The 12,500-nt window shown below is 41.4% G+C and overlaps 1 protein-coding gene across 1 annotated transcript in view; it reads right to left on the bottom strand.

Moving 5' to 3' along the window:
* LOC138959663 (transmembrane protein 26-like) overlaps positions 1-12,500 on the bottom strand; it is a 32,973-nt gene that overhangs the window by 16,262 nt on the left and 4,211 nt on the right. Inside the window, exon 2 of the mRNA XM_070331240.1 lies at positions 5,380-6,783. Within this exon, the coding sequence (XP_070187341.1) occupies positions 5,380-5,570 (191 nt within the window). The 5' untranslated portion in view covers positions 5,571-6,783. The remainder of the gene's footprint in view (positions 1-5,379; positions 6,784-12,500) is intronic.

The raw sequence follows: 12,500 nt of genomic DNA, 5'->3' as shown, positions 1-12,500 counted from the left end.
ACTACGCGCAGACAACAGCCGCTCCGTCACATTTTAGTATGAGATGTGTTCAAGGATGCTCTTAATCCGTGTGTGTGTGTGTGTGTGTGTGTGTCAGTGTGTGTGTGTGTGTGTGTGTGTGTGTGTGTGTGTGTGTGCGTGTGTGTGTGCGTGTGTGTGTGTATGTGTGTGTGTGTGACGAAAAGTACGCGATTTGCTTTTTTTAATGACCCCAAAACTGTCGACACCGACGGTGTTTAATACAAATAAACGACGGAAAAATTTCATCTTACAGCAAGTATGGTTGGCATATATATTGGCAGGGAATACATTGGATCAATTACGTCTGAATTATATGATTAGTTGAAACAAAAGCTTGCTTCTTTTGTTTAACTTTGTTTGGGTTCAATAATGTAGTGTCAGAGTATTAATTTTGCTGAGTAGGAAGAAGACATACAGTATTTAGTGCCAGTAGTGTCACGCACGTCTTCCAGTTGAACATGTTTACATTTATCGTAACTGAATTTCCATATTCTTTGCCTGACCCGGGGTGAGGGGGCGTTGGACTGAGTGGTGCGTCCAACTGAGCATGCTGACCAACCAACATTTCTGATTTTCCCAACCTTGCGTGCACATGGGTCGACTGACAAAAACAGGGTCCAGCACTGAGAGGTGATATTAACCTTTTAGCAAACCACCAGGGCCAGTTTGCTGTCAGTTTTTGGTCCGTGTACTTCTATTATCGTCTATGATAAATGAGGATGGCACTGTTCTATGTAAGTGTTCAGAGCTGTTCCTCAAACCTGCCTTTCAGAAATGCAAACGAAAATCGCCGCGGCTTTAACGTGAAAACAAACTGACTCGTCAAAGGGGCAATCCCTACACAAGAGGTCATCTGAAGAGGTCGCTAAATGCAGGCTCTTTATCGTACATGTTTGAGCAAACATGAAACACGGAGGGGCTGAGAATTTTGTTGCCCCCAAACACTTCATTCCAATCGCAGGAGTGCAGGGCCATCACTTGCCATGTTGACTGTGTGGATAGACTGTGTATATATAGAACTGATCGCGAGCTAGGAGTGAGGTTAGGATCTTTTCTTATAATGCAAAACATAGCAACGGAAAAAATCACCATTTTAAAAGCACACTAACCGTCTTGAACATCTGTCTGTCCTGCCTATACACACATTCAAAACTGGATAATGAGAACCTCTTTAGCTCTCTCACCTTCCCCCCTCTCTCTCTCTCTCTCTCTCTCTCTCTCTCTCTCTCTCTCTCTCTCTCTCTCTCTCTCTGTGTTTCCCCTCCCCTTTTCTCTCTATTTCTCTCATAGGTGTTTTACTTAAAACAATAGTGAAATCAATATCCCCTCCTTTTCTTTTTTAGGCCTTTTGCAACAACAACAAAAACAATAACACACACATGCGCATGCACCCATGCATATATTTACACACGCACGCACTCGCACATGCACATACACAAGCCTGTATATACGAGCAAAAAAAAAATCAACTGTAAAATAAATAAAAATAGAATATACTAACATTCGGAAAAACAAGACAAAAGAAAACTGATCCATGACCACATTCTCTTGCCAAACGTGTTTTGACAGAAAAATTAGGCAAGTTTAAGATCAACAAAGAACAGACAATTCTGGAATTTATACATTCTTTGACTGTAAAAGAAAAGTAAAACAAGTCGCGTAAGGCGAAAATACAACATTTAGTCAAGTAGCTGTCGAACTCACAGAATGAAACTGAACGCAATGCAACGCAGCAAGACCGTATACTCGTAGCATCGTCAGTCCACCGCTCATGGCAAAGGCAGTGAAATTGACAAGAAGAGCGGGGTAGTAGTTGCGCTGAGAAGGATAGCACGCTTTTCTGTACCTCTCTTCGTTTTAACTTTCTGAGCGTGTTTTCAATCCAAACATATCATATCTATATGTTTTTGGAATCAGGAACCGACAAGGAATAAGATGAAAGTGTTTTTAAATTGATTTCGAAAATTTAATTTTGATCATAATTTTTATATTTTTAAATTAAAAAACAGAAAATACAGGCAGTTTCCCAACGCAACCCCATACATTTTGCGGTCGTCATTGTGTGTGTGTGTGTGTGTGTGTGTGTGTGTGTGTGTGTGTGTGTGTGTGTGTGTGCGTGTGTCTGTGTGTCTGTGTGTCTGTGTGTGTGTGTACCTGCCTGATTGCTTGCGTGCATGTGTTACAAAACCCACACACTACAGCATCACGTCTCAATGTTTTTGTCCCCTGAAAGCAACACTCCCCGTGAGGTCATCCTTATTGGGCTAGTACGCAAAGCTAACGCCGCTAAAACATATTGTAATCTCCTCTCCCAGTTTTGCTGTTACCTCCAGGGTTTCAAAGAAATTTCCGGCTGATACTTTGACATCAAGACAACTTCTGTGTTGAAGTTTGCACCAAGCTCTCCTGCCCGTGTCCTTTTTAACACAGATGTTTTAGGGCAACAAAGCTGAAGTGTCTATGCTAGATTCCTAGATAATGTGTTAGTACAGGCTGGGCGGGAGAGAGAGAGAGAGAGAGAGAGAGAGAGAGAGAGAGAGAGAGAGAGAGAGAGAGAGAGAGAGAGATATAATATAGGGTCAACAAGAACAGAAAACAATATAATCAAATAACTATCACATCAAACTTATAATACATTATATATATATACAGATATAAATTTGTCATGCTGCATTTTAAGTACAATTTCCAATAATAAATATGTCAATTTTTAACATATCTTAATTTAGATCTTCATATTATTATAATTTAGTTTAACATGCACATACATTTTAAATGAATTGTTGAACCATTCAGCACATGTTTAGTTGCATTATGTGCGACATATAATTTTTTTTGAAGCTGTCTGTGTTTGTTTTATGCTTAAGAAAAATAGGAAGTGAGTTCCATAGGACCGCACCTGAATATAGAAGGCTTGATTTGAAAAGGTCAATACGTGGAGTCGGTGTGATGATTTTTAGTCTGTTATAGTTCAAAATAAAATTATCACGTAATGTCTCCGGTGCATATCCTGACATCACTTTATGCATTATAACACCTTTATTATACATTAACCTTTTTTGAAATGGTAATACTTGCAAATTTGTATAATCAGATTCTGAAGGAGTGTGATTTTTTAGCATAATAAGCTTAACTGCTCTTCTGTGAAGACTGGCTAAAGGTTTCAAAACATTAGCACTTGCACAATCCCACACAGTGGATGCATAATCAATATTTGACAAGATGTGATTGTAAAAAAAAATCTTTCGCGAGTGGAGATTCAAGAAATGTTTTATTTTTGATAACTGATATATTTTTTGGGAAGCAATCTTACAGATGTAATCAATGTGATCATGCCATGATAAATTATTATCAATCTTTACCCCAAGGACTTTGTGGTGAGACACTTCTTCCAATACTTGATTTTTAATATAAAGAGGTGGAATGCTCGATAATAGATTTTGTCGTTTCTGTCTTGTGGTTATTAGCATAAATTTTGTTTTAGTATGGTTAAGAGACATATGGTTTAACTCTGACCAATTCAGGAGTGCATCAATGCTTTCTTGTAGAGTTTTTGATAAATAATTTATGGAATGGTGACTAGAATGAATAGTAGTGTCATCTGCAAACAACTCACAGTTATTATGTATGTACAGTGGTAAATCATTGACATAAATGGAGAACAATAATGGGCCTAAAACAGATCCCTGTGGGACCCCATATTTCAAAGTACTTTCATTTGAATATGATGCATTAGTAAATGTAATTTGTTTTCTATTTAAAAGAAAAGATTTAAGAATATTAATGGTGGTGCATTGCATGCCATATATATATATATATATATATATATATATATAGAGAGAGAGAAAGAGAGAGAGAGAGAGAGAAAGAGAGAGAGAGAGAGAGAGAGAGAAAGAGAGAGAGAGAGAGAGAGAGAGAGAGAGAGAGAGAGAGAGAGAGAGAGAGAGAGAGAGAGAGATTTTGACAATTTTCTTGTTCGGGGACAGTGACAGAAAGGATCCCCTTGCATGAAAGTGGTAGTCTCGGGAGAACTTATTTAAAATCTTAAATTTTTATTCAAATTAATGAGAATGCACAATATACCACAAAGCGTCTTTAGAGCAAGAGTACGATTCAAGTCAGAACTTGTTCAGAGAGAGAAACAAAATCGCTTCTTCGTGTTAAAAAATGAAATAGCTAGCAGAACACAGGCAGGTCTAGATTTCTCAGCTTGCTTTACATTAAGTCGTGTCATTACAAGACCTCATGCAAGCCGTCGAACGCTTGAATAGGATTACAGAACCCAGGGATCCTACACTGTTTGGCATATCAACAACTCATTCATAGCAGGTATTCCGTTCTCTCGAACTCAATCTACGAAAATGCATAAAGCGTAGCCCATGCAAATGGTAGAAGTTATTGCACATTTCGTATTTCATATTTTTCCGAGTGTGAATATTCTGCCTTTTGAAAAAGAAGAAATTCAAAAGATCTCACATATGAAAATAAGAGGGGCTCCACCTGGTTCACAAAGAACTTTTACCAGAACTACACAACGAAAACCCTGGTGGTGATTTCAAGCATGTTTCAAGCTAGTTCTGTAAATCTATTCGCCCATTGTTTGATTGTTTGGTTGGCTGCCATGGTAGGTTGCTGGGGTGATTAAGTGAACATTAGGTGAGTTGTTTTTTTGACATTAAAGGAAATCAGAGAAAGAAACCCCGCTATACAGGGCTTCGCTAAAATACAGTTTCTGCTTTGCCACACAGTGTAAACTCAAAAAAAAGAACTGAAGAAAAACACCCCCCCCCCTCCAGAAAAACACACACACACCCAAAACAAAGCGAACATATACTGAAGGAAAAATGGAAACCCGAACGAACATGATTGCAACGACGCGGACAGTAAATAACCATCATGGCGGATTGGTGAAAGAAAAACAATACTTTAGAACACACGATAATTCGTTCCCATTATGATGAGATTGAAACTTCTTTCTATCGTTTGTGTCTTCTTCTAAGCATCCTCATTAGCCCGGTAGCTCAGTTGGTAGAGCACTGGACTTATGATCCTAGGGTCACAGGTTGGAATACGGGCCGCGCGGGACGGACACGGGTCAACTTTGTGTGCAGACTCAGAGACGGTATTCATGTACCCCCGTGTCACCACTTTGGCACGTAAAAGACCTCGGTCATTCTGGCATACGTTCAGGTGGCTGATTATACCTAAACACAAACACCCCTGGGTAGCGCGACTCTGTTGCTGCCAGCTTTCCACTGGGAGAAAACTACCCGAATTTTTCCAGCGATGGGACAATAATGTTATGGACATGAAAATGAAAAATAATCTTTACAAAAATGGTCATAAACTAGTACTCACAGTTTCCACTCCACGCCGTTTTGCTTGAAGGCGTTGTAGAGTCCCTCCACCACCAGCGGGACGATGGCGGTCAACAGCAGCCAGTAGTGGTCATCTTTCCACGAAACGGCCACCCGCCACACCACCAAGATGCAATGCAGGACCAGGGCCAGCCTCACCCCCAGCGCCTTGAACTGGTTCACGCTCGGCATTCTTGCGGTCAGTAAGGTCTTTCTTGACTAGGCTGAGAAGGTTGAGAAGGTTGAGTTGTTCTTGGCTGACAGAATGGTCCTGAGGTTGTCTTTGATTTTTGTTGTTGATTGTTTTTCTACAAATCTGGAGCTAAATGATTGCAGGATTTCTTTTTATCGTTGTGTCTGTGCGTTCACGAGCTGATTACTTGCTTAAAAAGGTTGAGTCAGTTGTCCTTCGTTGACAAAACGGTCTTGAGATTATCTTTGATTTTCTTCTTCTTTCAAAAAAACTAAAAACAATCTGGACTGAGCTTAATGATTGAAGGATTTATTTGTGCTTTGTTGCTATGCGTTCAAGAGCTGATTACTTGGTTTAGAAGGAAATCTTGACAATTTTGAATTCTTATTGGCTGAGAGAATTGTCTTGAGATAAATGTTTTTTGCGTGCTTTTTTGCCCCCTAGGCTGAGCTTGAAGTTGTTTGGTTTTCAATGTAAGCTTCCTTTTTGCGACCAGAGATTTAAGAGTTGTTTCCTTGACTGAGAGGTCCCGATGTTGTGTATTTACCTCTGAATAGAGCCTGGACGATCGTACGCCTACTCGCAGTTTGCTCCTTTCGTTCGTTCCAAACCCTATTTTAGTCCCAAGAGCTGAGAGTTTCTGAAGTCTTGGGGTATCTTCTTTGTCCTTATGAGAGAATGTGCGGATAACGATGTGAAGAATTTTTGGTTTTACCCTACCTGTAGGCTGGTGTTCGTCCAAAGACTGTCTGCTGTGTTACTAGGGTGAAGATCTTATAAACTCTTGTTGTTGGTTTTTGTTTGTTGCTGGTCTGAATGATTCAAGTGTTCGTTGTGCTCTTTTGTCGATTTGAAGTGTTGACTCTGACAGACACTTCTGTTTTGGCCTGTTGCTAGCTTGTAAATCTTGATAAGCTTGCAAACTCAAACACTAGCTTGAAGAGATGACTGTTTGGTTGACACGTTATTTGTAGTCTGTAAGTTTTTCTATCGGGTTGTAAAACCTACGAGGCTACTTCACCAATAGGGTTCTGGGTTTTAAGTGCTCCTCTCCTGGAAAAAAATCATTCACAAGCCTGCTAATGATGCACTTCTTGATGACGTCATGTCACGATTTTACGTAACAGTCTTCGTGATAAAGGTCTATTCCTTTGGTAGACGAACAGTCAACTCAAACGCGGTAGACCTTTCGATACTGCAACCCTCAACGAACTGAAAGTAGAAAAAGCGTGAAATTATAAATACGAGTTGTGTTTAATCTTTTCGTTTTTAAAGTGATAACCGTCTCTCCAGAGCATAAATGAAAGTAACATATATATATGGGCTTAGGCCCATAGGCCTGTATGCGTTGCGCGCGCGCGAGCACCCCCCCACCCCACACACACGCACACACACACGCACACACACACACACACATATACACACACACACACATGCACACACACACACACACACACACACACACACATAGGGGAAGGGCCCCTAATATGGACCACTTTTTGTTTATTGCTGATAACTAGCTTGTTTTCTTGCGAAGAAGTTTCATTTTGTGGTTGGTAGTCCTTCTCTCTTAGTTTAACAGTTAGGCCTAATTAGAGTGAAATAGCTTTGATAGACCTTCAGCAAAAATTAAATACAGAAAAAATCACAAATGGTCCATATCAGGAACCTGGGCGCCCAATATGGACAAATATAGCTATTCTGATGAACACGTGGGGGAATTCGGGGGCTGTGATTGGATGGTCTCTTCCGATCATCAAAGCATAATGCTGCGGAAGTCGGCCATTTTTCTCAATATCCAAAAGCATATTGTCAATAACAAAGACGCATGGTTCCGGTTTCTTCCACGTGTATAAAGTACACGCATACCTCGCCAGGTTTGTTTCTGTGACTAGTCGACAGACGATGCCATTTGCTGTGTGTTTTTTGTTGTTGTTGCTTACTGTACATGACATACATTACGTGTAAAATCCAGTTCTTTAACAGGCAACAAACCTTGCACATTTCCAGAAGCTGCAATCTGAAGCGACCTATCTCTGATTCTAGCAGACGATAATTATCTCCAATGTTTAACACAAAATCAGCAAACTCCTGTCACATAGAACGTCCATTGTACAGTGCAATGTTGAAATGAAGTTACCGGTCTGAAACATTTAGTCGTTTCTTCTGAGACAATCCTTGTTCTCTTATCATCTACAGATTTACCGCAGTCTTCACCACGCGAATTCCTAACAGAAATCAGACTTTCGAACATACAATATACGTTATGAAAGCTTTGGCTGTGGACAGAAACGAGTCCGTTTTAGGCGGCAAATTTAGAGTGAACGCTGCCAAAAGTGAAAAAAAGCGAAAAAGCCTAACGGTTTTGAGGTTTGTGTTTCTGCAACTGTTTTGACATGTGCAACTTATCCAGAGAGGGTGAATAAAGCGAATGAAATTGTTTTGAGCGCTCTAGCGCCGTTAGTTTGTCAGAACAGGAGGTGGTCCATATTAGGAGCCGGTCCATATTAGGAGCCTTTCCCCTACATACACACTCAAGTCATGGAGCAAGAAAGAAACATATAATTAGCCTGCTTTTGTGTTCTTCAGTGTTCTCATGTTAGGTTTTACCACAACACTCAACCGCAAAGTAAACGTTAGAGCGAGAAAAGTCCGGTACGAACTCCAATCAGTCAAAGAAAAAACCTACCAATTAAACAGACACAAACAAACCAAGCGAACAAAGAGACAAACAAACAAACAAGAAAATAAACATACCAGACAAATGAGCAAACAAACAAACAAACAAACAAATAAACAAATCACTTGAAAAGTCTGAATCTCAGCTCTGCGTGTTCTTACACTCTATTTATCTGTCTGCCACTACAAACGATTTAAAAAAAAGAAAAGAAGAGTATATCTCGAGCAGTGTAATTTTTACAACGCCGTTATCACACAGTGCGATCTACTGTTTGTGATCTACATGTTTTGTCATCAAGCTTGCGTGGTTTCACTGCCTATGGCTCCAAGGTAGTATTAAGACGCGCGAGCCAGAACTGTCTCTCCATCAAAAACTGACTCTGAAAAGACGGAATGCAGCTCGGGAGTTCTCCTTTGTAATGTTGCACAATAACATTGACAACCAACGATAGTTCCTCTATTCACTGCTTGTCGAGCCTGCACTATCACACACAAAGGCTTTCAAAGAGCCAGGTATCATTTTAATTTGAGACTGACATACAGAAGCTTCCGGTTGGAAGTTTTGCAGTGCAGTCTATATAATTTGCAATGTTGTGTTGCGTGCATAATCATTGTAGTTAGTGTCGTCGTCCTCCTCATCCTTCTCCTCTTCTTCCTCCTCCTCCTCATCTCCCTTCTCCTCCTCATCATCATTACCATCGTCATCATCATCGTCGTCGTCGTCGTCGTTCTCCTCCTTCCCCACATTTGGTAAATAAAAGATTTGCTGTCGCAAACGAATTCCCAGGACAGTACTTGACCTGATTAGTAAGTCAGCCATTGGATCCCAGGAGAAAATACAGAAGGATGATTTTAATCTCGCACTGCATCAGATCGGCAATTTGGTCCAACGAGTTTTGCCATGCAAAGCGTTTTCCGAACGATCAAATCCGGATACTTTGCAATGATGTGAGGACGTGACTCGTATTTCGGTATTTCGGTAAATGTACTTCAAATTCAAATGATAGCTATCAATCCAGGCAACAGTTCAGGCAAGTGAAAGGGGAACACAAAAATGAAATTGCCATCGCTCTGATAGCATCTCATCTCGTAAATTCCTAGCGGTCATTAGAGTGAAACATCTTTAATAATATTTTAGTTTATTTTGGCGACTTCAAAGGTGTTGCAATTCCACTGGCTGCCGTGTCATGTAACTGAGTGAGATCCGGGAGACAAGTAAGTTCGACAGTCCAGGGTTCGCAAGGACCAGAAGTGTTCGGTGTTTTACCGGTAACAGATTCCACTTGGCCACATACACAAAATCAAAAGAGAAGCAGCTTTCTGCGCAGAGTTGGATTTTGTTGTGCTGAATTAATTTCACATATTGACACCGCTGTTTGTTAAAAAATCAAATAACCGACATTTATCTATCTTCACAAAATCCAGCCAGGCTGTACACTTATTGGTTTTTTTCCGAAGTTGGAGGATGCTCGTCTCCTGTGTAAAACCCTGAACATATCAGCGGTGATGAACAGGATCGCTCACACGAGAATGTATGGTATCCAATATACTGATTGATCATCAATACGCCCACCATAGGCCTCGAGCTATAGGTTTAGTGACAAGTAACAATCGAGAGTCGCGAAAAACAGCCTTCAAAGGTTCGCGGAAATAATAGTCTCATACATTACCACTGAAGAAATTTCGATACGAGAACACTTTAAGCAACGTGAATGATGTATTTATGTCCGATATAACCGCCAAGCGCAAGTTGATATAATGCGACAGCAATATAAGAGAACCACGACCCGACTCCGGTGCTAAGTACAAGTCAAGTGTCAAGAGGTAATTCTTACAGGCAGGACCGTGCTTAAAGTTAAAAAACTGAAAAGTGTACAATGGTGCCTACATTAGTTATGGTAAATCGTAAGCCGGAAACGGTAAGCCGAACACACTTGCGCGCGCACACACACACACACACACACACACACACACCCACACACACACATACACACACAATCACACACACACACACAGCCCCCCCCTACACACACACTCACACACACACACACACACGGGCGCGAGCACGCACACGCACACACACAGACACACACAGACACACACACACACACACACACACACGCTCGCGCCCACAGAGAGAGAGAGAGAGAGAGAGAGAGAGAGAGAGAGAGAGAGAGAGAGAGAGAGAGATAGAGAGACAGACAGACAGACAGACAGACAGACAGACAGACAGACAGACAGACAGACAGACAGACAACGTTAGAGACTTTGCATAATTTAATGAAGATGCCTTCACCTGTCTGTTGAAGCCATATCAAGATACAAGACACCTGTACCCTCCCACATACAGCATAAGTCAACAACTGAGATGACACGCACCAGACAAGGAAGACAGAGATTAAGGTACACAGTCTTCAGCTTGAGGTTTGTCACAATTTTCGCGGCAACAAGCGCGCGTTGTCATTTGAATTTAAGCCAAAAGATGACCGCACAGATAAAACAGTCCGTTTGAGGTCGTTGAAGCTTTGAAAGTACAGTCGACTCCGGTTAATCGGCCACTTTTGGGACTGACTGAACTATGGCCGATTATCCGAGGTGGCCGATTAACCGAACATTTTAACACATAACTACGTATGAAGAAAAGATTCGGTCCCAGGGAAAATTGGCCGATTATCCGGAATTGGTCGATTATCCGGATGGCCGATTAACCGGAGTCGACTGTATTCAAATAAAACTGCATCACATTACCAATATCGCTGTTGTCATGCGAGTCATGGGTATCAATTTACTTCCAGAATTGAAACGTGAGCAGTGAAATATAAGCCTAAGATATATCCGCTCAAAACAACCATAACTATTGTTCGGTGCAACCGATAGCCATTAGGCACGCACATAAGGTGAAAGGTGACAGTACACAATAAAATGCCGATTACATAAACTCATGGTTATTGTCGTTTCGGCATGATAATAGGACTTGTGACCTTTGAACGGAAGAGGCCTGGCGGTAACGAGACGGAGAAGGGTTGTGTAACAATGCCAGCACAATTTTACTCAACAGTTTTCGAGCAAGATAACAATACAAATGTACTCACCAGAAAACAGCAACATAAATACATAAACATGAACTAGTTTCGACCTTTCGTCTTCGTCTTCAACTGTTTTAATTAATCATCAAAACCACAAGGACATGTTTTCTTTTTCAAACAGTAACAATTGTTTCCAGCTTTTCGGGTTTCGAACGAACCGTCCCCCCTTTTTGTAACGGAAGAAAAACAATGCGAATGAATCACCAGGGAAATACCCCACATTGTGCAAAGAATCCGATAATTATAACCACTCTTATCTTGCCTTCCCGAAGGAATCCTTCAGGACACGCCCTTTGACCTCAAGAATTTTAAGGAGGGGGGGGGGGGGGGGAGGCTGGCATACGTTTAACAGTTATTGTACCTACGATGATTAACTAGAACATGTTCCAGAACCTTCATATTCAAGAAAACAAATGTGAACATTGGAACTGGCCTGTCGCTCGCGCCGTAGTCCCGAATCAAACTTGTCATATTTTCCCCGAAAGCGGAGTATGGCTCCCTTACATAGTGGGGGGGGGGGGTGAGGGGTAGATACTGCCATACAGGTAAAACCCCGCTCGTGCAAAACACGAGTGTACATTGGAGTTGTAGTCCATAAACGCAGGAGAAGCTAGAGGAATGAGACTTATCATATTTTATCTGCGTGCGGGGGGACGCATACATGTAGCAGATAAACAATCTTGTGGATTTTACGAAACCGAACCCTTAATCTCGCAAATGGGCGGTTCTGGTGAGGTTATGCCCCCTCTTTCTGTCGGCTGGTAACTGGCGCCACTTCGCGGAAGATCACACGAGAAAAAAAAACTTGCAATGGTCCCAAATAGTAGTAAAATTGGTATTAAAAGTCCTACGGTTTTTTGCCATTAAGGACTTGAGTGTTTGTCCACTTTTCGGGTCCCAAAGAGCATAAATATATCGGTTTGGTAACAGTTCGAGTGTAAGTCGTGCATTTTATACGGTAAACAGACAATGGTCGGTTCTGGTGAGGTTATGCCCCTTTTTTTCCGGCTGGTAACTGGCGCCACCTCGCGGCAAGATCACTGGAGTTGTCTCGCGTTATCACCCCAGAAGCGCTCATTCGCAACGCGTTCCACTGCTGCCAAGAGCGAACAAGTCGCGAAAGGCGAAATTACAACATTTAGTCAAGCTGTCGAACAAACAGAA

The sequence above is a fragment of the Littorina saxatilis genome, linkage group LG2, assembly GCF_037325665.1.
Source record: "Littorina saxatilis isolate snail1 linkage group LG2, US_GU_Lsax_2.0, whole genome shotgun sequence".
Taxonomy (NCBI): Eukaryota; Metazoa; Mollusca; class Gastropoda; order Littorinimorpha; family Littorinidae; genus Littorina; species Littorina saxatilis.
Note: the sequence above shows the minus strand (reverse complement) of the source record. Positions and strands in the feature narration are given on the sequence as shown.